Genomic DNA, 13,819 nt, shown 5'->3' on the forward strand with positions numbered 1-13,819 from the left:
CTGACTCACCCCTAGGCTATAAATGTTTAAAATACCATACAAGCCCAAGAGAAACAATATTAGCGTCCGAATAGGACTTAACTGACAGTAGCCTATGCTTTCACTGGCCTTTAAAAGCGCTTTTTAATTAAATTCATAATAATAATATAATTAAAAATCTAACAACAATCAGTGTAATGACAATTTTATTTTTTGCATGAAAACACGTGAATTAGCCTAACAGAATACTGTCTGGGTGTATTAAAACTATTATATTATATTATATTAATTATATTCGTATAGACCAGCAAACAGTGATAAGGCAAAGCTAAGAGTGGTCCAGACCAACCTTACGAAAGTGTGACTTACAGAAGATATACTTAGCGTACGAACGTGTCGGGAATCGTGCCATAACGTTAAGAGAGAGGTTAAGAACTACTTAGCGATAAGAACGTTTTGGGGAACCGGGCCCTGATCTCTTCCAACACAAATGCTGTTTAGTTTCATTCATTGTAAGGTAATAGAATGAATTGTTTTGGACTTCCTCACCATGTCGTCTCTGATGTTGATTTGAAGAGCCCCAGAGCTGAGGAATGCATACGCTGCTGAATTGACGAAGAACTCAGAGGCAGACATTGAGAGCATGTGGTTTTCTGCACACGGCGCCTCAAACACGCTTGCAGAGAAAGGCGGTTCAGACGGAGAACTGCGGCTGTAAAACTCGCCCTGTCACAGGAACAACAACCAAACGTCATTGGCGGGTTACAGTAAACATTCCTAAGCGAATAAATAAAATCTAACGCACTGTGTCCAAATCGAGAAATCTATTCGAATTCTAAATATATTCAGAAAGAGAAACCTAAGAATAGTTGAGGCTCAGGGATGATCAGCCAATCCTGCGCCTGGAGAGTTGAGCCCCAGCACCAGCCTGGAAGTGTCCAGTGATTCTGCAGACCGTGATCAGCTGGACAGCGGCCCTCCAGGAGCAGGATTGGACACCGCTGTTGTAACTGTATGAATTTGACTTATGGCAATAACATGTTAAACTGGGCATACACTGCAATAATCTGAGCCGATTCCTGAGTTGTATGACTCTTTTTGGTAACACTTTACTTGAAGAGGTGTGCATAAGACTGATATGACACCTTCATAATCATGACTGGACACATGTCATGAATATGAAGGAGGTGTTATGCATGTTTATGACAACTGTCATTAAGTGTCATTCGCTCAATTATGACATTTATAAATCAAATATGACATTGTTTGAGATGTCTTTATCATGACAACTTGACATTACCAAGACAACATAACCTGTCATAAATATGTCTGAAAATGATTAATGATCAAACTTAAAAAACCCACTTAGCTTTATGGGTTAACATTATTAAACTGTCATGTGGTTGGTTTTGACATTGGCTGTCATGAGGACATTATAACTGTGTCAGGAATATTTTTCTTGACCTCAACTACAGTTATACAAATTGAATTTGTCATTAAAATTAAAAAATATTGTGTTAACCCATAAAGCTAAGTGGTTGCTTACGTTTGATAATGAATCTGCTATGTCATGTTTATGACATATTTATGACAGGTTATGTTGTCTTAGCAATGTCAAGTTGTCATAACAAAGACATCTCAAACATTGTCATATTTGATTTATAAATGTCATAATTGAGCGAATGACACTTAATGACAGTTGTCATAAACATGCATAAAACCTCCTTCATATTCATGACATGTGTCCTGTCATGATTATGAAGGTGTCATATCAGTCTTATGCACACCTCTTCAAGTAAAGTGTTACCCTCTTTTTTTGAGTCCGGCTGAATTCCAGCTGTGTTGTGCCGTGTACAGGGGGAAACGAGAGGCGATGAACCTCTCCCGACCGCCAATCAGATGCTCGGATTAATTACTGATGTTAGAAATGACGGCCTCCACTTGTGAGGGTATCGCACAGTTGAAGAAGAGCTACGAACCGATTGCCCTAAACTCAGTGCCTTTCCCTTCACTGCGTCCGCCCGAAAACTAAAGTTAAACCATGGCGACACGAAATGTATATTATAAGTCGCAGCTCCACGATCGGACCGCATTGATCCTGAGCTTTGGCTTTACATCTAATGTGATTTACTCGTACAGCGAGAGGTATTTAACTAAATAAATGCTGAAATCGCACAGTGTATGCTGGCTTTAATCTGTATTATAAATGCTGAATTAAAAGTCCTTACCTTAACATCTAGCTCAAAGCTTTGATGTGTCACAGCCGGGGCGGATGTGAGAGGGATGCTCAGATATAGATACCGGCCCACAGGTATGTTAACTAGAAATCATTAATTTGAGTGTGATTACTGTAGTGATGTAATGAAGAGGAATGCAATGCATGCTGAAGCTTTCTAAGTAGTTTTCCAAGGATTTTGTATTTACAATCACGTCAACAACATTAATATCATTAAGTAGCAATAGTTCAATAATACGGCCCAAATAACCCACAGTCGGGTGAATCTCACAAAAATGTTCACATCAAAGAACAAAATAAAATTAGGCATTTTTAATGATTTTTTTAATAACAATTAATCACATTTACCTTAATGATTATGGTTTTGATATATTTGATTATACCAAAAAATATATATTATTGGTCCTAAAAATAGGACTTTATTTTCTTTATGCATATTATGTGTTTTTTTAACTATAAATCTATCTATATATAATATATAATTTTGAGACATGTTTGTGCCAGTACCAGGAATTTTATGTAGAGTTGTCTCTAATCCATTTATTGCTTGTTGAATTGCCGGGCAAATCTAAAAAAAATAATAATAATAATAATATTGACAATAATGAGAAATATCACCAGTAATAATAGTGTTGGCTAATTTGTTTTGAAAAAAATGACAAACCTTCTCACGTATCATGTCAGATATTTGTCCACTGAAAGCACTTACAAATGGCTTGAAAAAAAAGCTGAAGAATAGAAATGCTCCATTAGTAGTCATAAGAGATATTCCCAATTGTTGCGTGTATCTTCAGGAATCATCATTTTTTATGCTTTGTTAATTCTTACCTAGCGCCTCCCTGGAAGTGAATACCCACACCTCCTACATTAGCACTACATTGAACAGTGGAGATGGAGAGATGGCCAGCATCATCCGCTAACTGCAGGAGGGTGTAGATGTGGATATTGTTCACAGCCAGATCAAACGAGCCGCTATCATGGCTGCAATCATACAACAAAAGACATATTATCATCATATTACATATCTTATAGACAATCAAATGACTTTGATATGATGCTTAACTTGACAGCTATCTTGAGGGATCTTTCCCATTCCTCTTTGGCATATTGCTCCAGCTCTTCTAAATTACAGGACTTTCGAGCATGGACCTTAAAGCTACACTGTGTAGGAATTACTGCCATCTAGCGGTGAAATTGTTTATGATTACCAACTGAATATTACTTTCTAGCTCCTCCCATCCCGAGGGTGTTTTAACTCCTACGGTGGCCGTATTATTTCAAATCTGCCGGCAGTCGCGAGTAATCTCCTCTCGCATTCATCACGGCGCCACTCAGTGTGAAAAGCTTGAATCTCCAGGTTTGTCCCTCTTTGGCTAATGTATTTTCAAGATGGAGACACAACATGGCTTCCGCCATTCGAGCAGCTCACCCGTATGCATTATAAATGGCAGATTCTACGCTTACGAGAATACTTGATTAGTTAGTAGAAGTAATTATACATTAATGAGCACATATAATTTTAAAGAACAAAGTAGTTTTGCTAAGAATCAACTTAAAAAATTACACAGTGTTGCTTTAAGCTTGAGCTCCTGCCATAGATTCTTAATAGGATTTAGATCTGGGCTTTCAGGGGCCACTTGTCCCTCAAAAACATTTGGACCAACTTGGATGTGCTTTGTGTTGTTGTCTTGCTGAAGACCCAGTGATGATCTAATGTTGGCCGTTTTGCCTGTTGATCATTTTTAGGCAAAAATAATGCAATTGTTTACGAACATAGTGACGTATTGTTACGAAACTTGGTATGTGTCATCGCAACCATGCCCTGAAGGGCCTTGAGAAGCTTGGGGTCAGTGTATTAAACAATTATTACTTTTTGCTGTAACGCAGTAATATAACACATTACTGATAAAATATTGGTAATATTACACGCACTATAATCTCAGTGACGCACATTACAATGCATTTTAACCCAAAATATATATACAGTGGCATAAGACACCCATGTTAAAGTTGCCTAAAAAGAGGAATAAAAAATCATCTTTTGGAAATTGATCTTAATGCCTTAATTATGTATGATAGATAAATAAATGTTCTTCCTTAAAATACAGGGTGCATAAGTCAGGACACCCCAATGTTAAATTCCCATAGAGGCAGGCAGATATATATTTTTTTTTTCATGGATCCAGGATACTATGATCCTGATAAAGTTCCCTTGGCCTTTGGGATTAAACTAGCCGCACATCATCACACACCCGTCACCATACCTAGAGATCGGCATGGGGAACTTTCCATAAGATAATCTCTCAATGCAAATCAAACCAGCTATTAGGCGAACTGAAATAAAGCCATGCCAAAAAAATTATCAAATTTTCTCTTCCAACTTCAAAATCATCTGACATCTTTGTTTCAATTTATTATTATAATTTTTTTGTGACCTTTCCAACGTGATGACGTAATATGTGGCGCATGTCAGAGATGGTACAAGACATGGCATTTGTGGTTAAAAAGTATATAATTTGTATTTATTTTTAGTAAATGACCGATGGTTTCTCTGGATAAGACCCTTATTTCTGGACTGGGATCGTGTCGAGACTTTGAAGCTGCATTGATACGGACATTTGATCCCTCTTTGAACATTGGGATATTTGGTTGCCACTGAAGTCCATTCTGTATAGAAAAATCCTGGAATGTTTTCCCCTAAAAACCTTCATTTCTTTTCGACTGAAGAAAGAAAGACATGGACATCTTGGATGACATCGGGGTGAGTAAATTATCAGCAAATTTTCATTTTGAGGTGAACTAATCCTTTAAAGGTTGGATTTTTACTCATTTTTTAAATAAAGGCATTAAGATCAATTTCCAAAAGATGATTTTTGATTCCTCTTTTTAGGCAACTTTAGCATGCGATGGTTGAGATGACGGCAGTGACGGATTCTACATGTGAGATGGACAGACTCACATTATTTTCAGTTTGTCAGAGAAAAGGACAAGAAAGTAATAGTCAAGGACAATCTATGTGTGACAGCGAGGGAACTCTCTACATCGAGAAATAGCGTAAGTAACTTCAAGAAACACCTGGACCAGTGCCGTGCTAACACTAGGTTAACCGAAAGAGTTTCCCTTGTCCATGAACAATGCAGTTTTCCTCTGCTCGCTTCTTGATGACGGCGCTCCTCTCAGCACAAGTTTGGTATCGGTGTAAAGCGCAGCATTACGACTTTGTGAATATTTATAGTCATTTCTCAATAGCATGAGTCTGAACCAATGAAATGTGATTTTCAAACTAATATACTTATGTAAACAAAATGATCTTACTCCCGCTGACTGACAGCGCGAGATCCCGATATACACGTATACATAGAGTTAGTCTTGCCGAGTATTCAGGCAAACATTATCTGTTTTGTCTTAGTGAACGTTTGGTTAACAACGGGGAAAAACATCTGATGTATAACATTATATTACATCCGTGTGTACAGTAGGTCAGACTGTCCAGTTCAGTAATGTTAATCAAACAATTCTGGTATCCAAAAAAAAGTTAAATATTTATATGTTCCTATAGATATTGGTTTTAAGTTGTTTTTTTCCAAATTTGCTGTAAATTTACCAGGGATTATAAGGTATGGTTGCTGGGTGATTTTGTTTTTTCTCAAAATGGACTTTGACTCTATCGACTTCAAACTGGTGTAGCTCAATTTTTTTTGTCTCCTTCCAACAAATCATACATCATTTTGAATTTTTTTGTGAAAATATCAATAACTTTTTATGTATTTGTTTTATTTGTTTGCTCATTCTGACTCATTTTGCCAGCAGGGGTCACATATGTTGGTTATGTGTCTATTCAGAATGACTAATGAGCAGCAATCTTTTTTATTATGGGAATGTCATATATTCCCATTTGCCAAAATGCTTTTTGCGTGGAAAAGGTTAATACACGGGATGACTGCACATTATCTTTTAATTACATATTCGTCTTGTTTTAACTGGTTTACTCGTCTGGGATAGAAGCTGTTTGCTACAGTGTGTGAACTCTTTTTCTTTGTGGAAGATATTAGTTTATTACAAGTGAACTAATACATTTTTTACTCAAATCAGTAGTTCTTGCCCAATTATTTACTTAAAGTTAAATAGCTGTGTAATAAGTGGGATATAAATAAACCACCGGTTGTTACCACTTTACGCCGGGTTCTTGATCACCCTTGTTGGGGTTTATTTGACTTAAAGCCCAAAGATCCTTTTGATCAACTAAGATCATGAGATTGTGTAGTAAGGTTTATAGAAAGTGTTATATGTTTCCAAGATCACGTCAGGTGAAACTGTGATAGCGGTCTCCTTCCCCATGATTCACGGGTGCACTTACATTATGCCGAACCGTGTTGCCCAGCTGCCGGCGATGGCTAGTGTGAGCTGACTGACCTCCACAGACACACCGGTTCCCTCCACAAACACCAGTGCCGGCGCGGGCATGCTGCACTGCACAACCCGCATGCTGGAGACAAACACACACGCCTCACCAGTTACAGAATACATTCATGCATCTTTTCTACGTTAAAATAATTGTGTATTACATGTGATGAATATAAGAACTACTGACTGAATTTCATGTATTTGTGTTTGAATTAATGCATTTAGTATCTGTGACAATTAAGAGCATTTTAATTAGTTCATTTGGTTTGATTGTTTGTAAGCGAACTGACTTTGATAAGACATAATATACAGTGCCGATCTTGATGTCCAGCCCACCCCGGACCTCCGGGATTTCAGTACTCTTCAGTTTGCTTTGTATTTGGACAGACAACATCTGAGACGCTGAACACATGTACAGAAACAGATACAAGCACAAATCACCTCTTTAGCATCCTCATGATTCAAATATACAAGATTTCATGTATTTTAAAGGGGTCATGACATGAGAAACCAAATTTGCCTTGATCTTTTGGTATATAAGAGGTCTTTGTACCATTAAAACGTCCTGCAAGTTTCATAGCTTAAGACGTCCTCCCCATTTTAAACGAATCATTTATTTAATCAAGCTCTAAATACAGCTCGTTCTGGATCCATGGTAAGAAGTGACGTCACGCTACGAAGTGACGTACCAGCGTTTGCATATGACCGCCTCCAGCACAAGACAACTACGCTTTAAGCGCAAGACAACTACGCTCATTTCGTATCATTGTCGCGCCGCGCGCCTCACAAGTGTTCAGTCGACGGACAGCGAGTGGGTCTGTGTACAGGGAAAGTACGATGCCGCAGATGTGCTGTTCCTGGCTGTGGACAAACAACATCTTTGAATACGCTGCGAAAGATCCAGTCGTCAGGGGAAAATGGATGCACTTTATTTTTTGCGGACGTCCCAGTCACGGCAGTGTTAGTTTAAGCATTTGTTCTATACATTATAAGGATGACTGTTTTGAGAACAAATCCCTGCTGGCTTTGCCAGAAAACTGTTGCTCAAAGATAAGTCCGTGCCGACTTATCTGGGCTCAACAACGACGACGCAAACTTACTTTTTATCACTGGCTAATAAACACATTTGTATAAGAGAATCTTGAAAATATGTCGCCTTTCTAGTAGGCCTACATGTGATAGAAAACTAGAAATGTTGCCTTTATCAATGCTGCATCTTCAAATATGGCCTGTGCATGCATGTTTGTCCGTGGTACACCCGATCATTTTATTGAAATTAGTTAAATAATGTTAAACTGTTAGCAAATTAAGCTATAGAATAATTATGCAACAATAATCCGTTTTCAAGTGTCTCGGGTTACAATTTTTTTATTAATTCAAGGTCAAGGTATCTTTATTCGTCTCCCTAAGGAGAAATTTGGTTCGGATAAAAAGAGATTGCTACAAAGAAAATTACAACAAAGACAAACACAAGTACAGAGTTAAAACAGATAAGAGACAATAATACATAAAACATAAGACTGCTCAGAGAGCTGTGCAAAACTGCAAGTCACCATTTTTTTTTTAAAAACTGCTTGTGCAAAGTAGCAACATATCATGTCAATTCAAAATAGTTTCACTTTCCATGTGGACACATGCTGACCAGTCTTCGTTGTTGTGGTGATGGTTCATTTTCCTCTGATTCCGGCTCAAACATAATAAGGTTTTATCATTGCAAGAGCCATCGCTTCGCATGCATCACCCGCTAATAAACAGTTGCGCCGAATCCGCAAATGTTCTGGCTGGGGGCGTTAATAATTGATGCATAGGCACTGACGTTAGCCAATCATAACAGTGGGCGTTAACACTGAACTCTTAAAGGGGAAACACCCCCAAAACAGACTGTTTGAATCAGAGGATGAGAAACAGGGTGGGAAAAGGTCATAAATCACTACATATTAAAAAAAAATTGTAAAAAAAACTATAGTAATACTATAATTGCACCTAAGGGAACATAATAATAAATAAAAAAAAACATGTCATGACCCCTTTAAAGGGTTAATTCACCGCTGGCAATGTGAGTTTTTTATAAATATTGGCTGCCTGTGCAGGAGAAAGGTGATTTTATTCATTTATTTATAAAATCTGAGTTACATGACGAGAGAAAACAGAGAAAATGGACTTTGGCCTTTTTTCTCCTTTCTAAAAAGGACAAAACTCCCACACCCATAATGCACTGTGCTCATGGAAGTACGATCTGTAGTTATATATATATACATATATGGTCACACTTTAGACAAGGTCCAATTCTCACTATTAATTAATTGACTTTTTTTCTCAATAAATTCCTAACATCGTAACAACCTAAATTCGTTAATTTTAGGTATTTGGGAGGAACTGGGTAGGATAAGATGTAGAATAAGGCATTAATATGTGCTGTATAAGAACTAATAAACAGCCAATATCCTATTAATATGCATGATAATAAGCAACTAGTTAATATTGAGAATTGAACCGTAAACTAAAGTGTTACCATATTTGTATCAAGAAAATTGCTTAAGTTACCCTTTAAGTACTCAAACAAGACATTAAATAATTAATTCATTAATTACACAATGTGGTGATTAATTTATTCGCAAGTTAATTAAATGATACTTTAAATAAGAAGCTAAAACTGCCAGTAGAGGGCGAGTAATTCATTGATTCGTTCAAACAGCTTATTCATTCAGGAATGAAGTAAATGGCTCTTAATGAATGTGCCATTGAATCATTAGTTCACAACAGTTCTCTCTCATTGATTCGCTCAAAACATGGATTCATTCAGAAACAAAACACACGCACAACAGTTCTGCTCTGGCATTAAAGGTAACATTTTGGCAGACAATATTGTGTCTAAGATATAACTTCTTATTTATTAAACTGTTGTATAAAATCAATATCACATTTGCACTCAAGCTATTTTTGCACTATAACTATGTCATATATGATATAAATATGAGACAAAAACTCAAACAGGGGCATTTTTGCCCTGATATTGTGAATGTTAAGAGTCTGATCTGGGGCAGGAGGGTGTGTTAAATGCATGAATACGTTTTTTTAGGGATAATGCAAGCACAAGTCAACATAATATAACATTGTTCGGTACCACTTTACTGAAGGGGTGTGCAAGACTGACAGGACACATAACATGAATATGAAGGAGATTTATGCCTGTTTATGACAACTGTCATTAAGTGTCATTCGCTCAATTATGACATTTTTAATGCAAATATGACATTGTTTGAGTTGTCTTTGTCATGACAACTTGACATTACCAAGACAACATAACCTGTCATAAATATGTCATAAACATGACATAGCAGATTAATTATCAAACTTGATCAATTAATTATCAAATTTAAGAAACTACTTAATGTCATTAAATTACATTTTAATGACATATTTAATTTGTACCACTGTACCACTGGTTTTTATGTCCTACTATTGCCTAGAAACATTTATGATTAACATTCACAGATGTCGTCCTGTTTTGGTGACATGAAATAAGTTTTCCTTTAACTAAAAATGTTGATTTTGGAGGGAAAAGGTTATATATGAAAGGAATCAGTGGATACATGAATATAATATATTAAAGAAAACAATCACTGAGCATTTCCTGGTGGACAGTAGTTATCATGTCTAACTGAAACTCACAATAAAGGATATTGTTAATGTAATTTCATATCAATGCAGTGAAGACTTACCATCTCTGAGACCCTTCTCTGACAGAAGAGCTTTCAATGCTGGATAATCTGCATGTGTGTGTGTTAATAACACCAGGAGATAAAGTACCAGCTGCATCCTTCAACTCCTGCTGTGTACGACAGAAGATATTACTCATGAGATTAATCTGTCTTAACCTTTGACAGGTATTTACACCGCAATTAAGCTAAACAAGTCTCACATTTGGTACATCAATGTATTATTGCAGTCACTGAATGTACATTTAGTCTGAATTTTGGTGTTAATTCTCACACTCAGCCCTTGACCTTCGCATAGCTAAAGAGATTATATTTTATTTTTGCATTCAACAAATGATCTGCTTTTGCAGAAGTTCAGCTCAAATAACACTGTAGATGCAAATCAAGTCTAATGTCAGTCGTGATCCCTCGGTTCAGCTGAACTTCCTTAAATGATAGAGAACTGATACTAAGACCAAAACACATGTGTGTATTTGAGGACTCATATAGTACTGTTTAATAGCACAGCGTACCATGTTTTTCATCCTAAAGCTATAACAATTATTGCCTTTAACACTGTTAATCAGTTTGAACCAAGTCAATGCACATGCATGTCAGTTTCTTCCCTCTCGGGCGATGTGAACAGTAATCTGTGTATGCTGAGCTCTGGATGCTTCATGTGCAGAAAAACCCTTCATCCCTCAGAATCTTGCAGCTTTTAAGTTGTTCAGCAGAGAAGCCAAATAAAGACAACACATTTATCAATTGGGAAGATGTTTTTATCCTAAGTGACTAACTGTGGTTTTAAGTTTGACGTTTGATAAGCTTGTGTATTTCTTGCCAATCAAACTCCAGACCTTGGCATTCCACTCTACCGGTTGAGCTTCAACACGTTGATGTTTATATTTATATTTATAACTACAGAGAAAAACATTATTTAATAAACAGTTTCTTATTCAAAATTGAAATTGTAAGGACGTACCTGAAAACACACCGCTCAGCCTGGTGTCTGAAGGGAAAGTGAGTGTTTCCTCAAAAGCGGCTGAAGATCACCGTTCACAAGGGCGGCGCGTTCAGTTCCTGCTGTGGGTGTCGCTACATATAATTACTAGTGCTTTCTATCCATAAAAAACAAAAACAAAGATCAATCACATATTTCTATAACTGATCGTCATCTTCCTAATTTGTACCGAGAATTGTTTAGAAAAATGTTGTCAGTAAAAGAGAAGCTTTAAATGAGTTATAAAAATATACAATATATGAATTATAATCCAAAATGATGCAAAGTCTATGTTTTTCCCTTAAATCCTCATGCTAAAATTGACTTTACATCCACATTTTGAGGCTGATATTTTTTTATAATATCCCTGTCTTTATCATCTTTTTCACTTTTTTCAACCATTATGATTTTGCATTCCTGTCCACCAAAATCTCAACCAGTCTTGGGTAAGATATTATAAAATAAATAAAATAAAAATGACTAATTGCATCTTCAACAGTGTAATAATGTGATTACTGTACTATTTACTCTCTCTAGAAAGTGTGCATAACTAGAATTACTTCCTAAATCCCACATCAACCTCGACCAGTTGAACAATACAAGGATTGACTTGAAACTGCTCTTTTAATCCTTTCTTTATTCTTGAACTAAACAAAGTATTGAAACAGAGAAGATTACGTTAAAAACATACATTTCAACATTACATGTTGCATTTTGATATTAAATCTACTATTGTTTTATATATTGTGCTGTCGTCTATACAGTATTTAATACAATTACATTAAAAGGTAACTAATTAAATGACAGATAAATTGAGAGTAATCTCTTACTTTACTTTTCAAGGGAAAGTAACTCAATTACAGTAAAACATTACACCAACACTGATCCCAACCCAAAGCCCCGCTGCATTGGCACTGCCCGCATTTTACATCAGATTAATGACAGGACATCTAAAAGAATCCTCAGTGGACTACAGAGATCAGATTTGGTAAATCAAGGCCTAAGTGTAAAAGAAGGTATATATAAAGCTTTATTGCAGACACAGGTCCATATAGCACAACATACATCATAAAAATGGAGATACATAAATACATTGAAAAAAATAATTCATAAAAGCCTATAGAATATACAGGCTATTACACCAGTGAAGTCTAAGCCTTGAAGTGTATCTATAGCAGCTTTTCAGAGGACTGACTAGGGCTTCAATTATATGATTCACTGAATTGTCCAGTCAACATATAAAACCAAACATCAGTTGCCTTATGAGTGCCTCACAGGTTGGCACTCTATTAGACACAAACAAGTGACTGGCACTATGCCACCTAGGGACACGAAGCAGAAGCCTCATTGCATCATTGTATGCTACCTTTAGCCGCTGCATACTCTTCTTCCTATAGTTAGTCCACAATTGAGCAGTATATGGCGGTGTGATGTAGGTTCTAAACAAAGAGCACTTCACAGAGTCAGAACACATATAAAACTTCCTTATGAGCATATTGGCTTGAGCATAAATTCTACAGCGCTGACGGTACAGGTCTTTGTCATCCGTCCAGTCATTAGAAAGAGCATGACCTAAATATTTAACTTCCTCACACACAGCAAGAGGGCTGTCTGTCAAATAAAAAGTCGGAAAAGTTGATTATATGCTATATATGCTATTGCAATTCAATAGTTACATTCTAGCAGAGCTCTACCACATATATTATTATAACAGCCTTTGCCAACAAGGTTTCCATTTGCAGCCGAGAAAAACGGACAAATAAGGAGAATTTATATCAAAATGTGAAATATTGAGTAAATGCTTGCATAATCTCAAAATGTAATTAAGTGCATATCTATGAAAGTTTCTCTTCCCCTCATGTGTGAATGATCGCTGGATCTCTGTTGTGTAACCGGTTCTTCCTCAGCCGTAGAGCCGCAGGGGAAATACTGGGACTTTTACAGTGGATGATGAAGCCAGGTTCCCACTGTGGGCTTTGAGTTGAATTGAATTGAGTTGTCAGTCTGAATTGGGTGTGGTGTGCCATTATGTCGACTACTACGTATTTATACCAGTATATGTTGCCTGATGGGATACAGTAATACACAGCTTTTTAAAATGTCTTTATGGGGCCTTCCTGGATGATTGCTGAAATTATAGGATGGTCCAGCACTTTTTACAGTGTTGATTAATTCGAGTTACTCAGATGTGCCCGCATTACATTTTAAATCCCTGTTTCTAGTTACCAAATTTGTCTAATAATATATAGTGCTAGAATAATATGTTTGCCATCTCTCCTCATGAGTCTATTTCAAAGTAAGCAAACGTGCGACGAGTTAAACCATAATAATGCTGTCAATGACAAAAAAATTAAACATCTGAAAAATCATCACATGATGAATAACTGAAAGTGAAATAAATAAAAATGTACATGAATAAAAAAGGCTGACGGCGAAACAAATAGTAACAGACTTACATTGTTTGTCAAAAGGCACAAGTCATAACTTGCTTTCATAATATGA

The 13,819-nt window shown here is 36.5% G+C and overlaps 1 protein-coding gene across 4 annotated transcripts in view; it reads right to left on the minus strand.

Moving 5' to 3' along the window:
- bpifcl (BPI fold containing family C, like) overlaps window positions 1–13,819 on the minus strand; it is a 210,383-nt gene that overhangs the window by 5,154 nt on the left and 191,410 nt on the right. Inside the window, exons 1-9 of one of the 4 annotated variants that reach the window (XM_079618939.1) lie at window positions 11,300–11,363; window positions 10,342–10,451; window positions 6,910–7,021; window positions 6,573–6,701; window positions 3,044–3,196; window positions 2,880–2,943; window positions 2,723–2,783; window positions 2,208–2,299; window positions 529–705 (exon numbers count right to left, since the gene is read on the minus strand). In XM_079618939.1, coding sequence (XP_079475065.1) covers window positions 529–705; window positions 2,208–2,299; window positions 2,723–2,783; window positions 2,880–2,943; window positions 3,044–3,196; window positions 6,573–6,701; window positions 6,910–7,021; window positions 10,342–10,438 — 885 coding nt within the window. In that variant the 5' untranslated portion in view covers window positions 10,439–10,451; window positions 11,300–11,363. Of the gene's footprint in view, window positions 1–528; window positions 706–2,207; window positions 2,300–2,722; window positions 2,784–2,879; window positions 2,944–3,043; window positions 3,197–6,572; window positions 6,702–6,909; window positions 7,022–10,341; window positions 10,452–11,299; window positions 11,364–13,819 lie in introns of those variants that run through there. The other 3 variants (XM_079618940.1, XM_079618941.1, XM_079618938.1) reach the window with 3 other exon arrangements.

The sequence above is a fragment of the Phoxinus phoxinus genome (genome assembly GCF_949152265.1).
Source record: "Phoxinus phoxinus genome assembly, chromosome: 7".
NCBI lineage: Eukaryota > Metazoa > Chordata > Actinopteri > Cypriniformes > Leuciscidae > Phoxinus > Phoxinus phoxinus.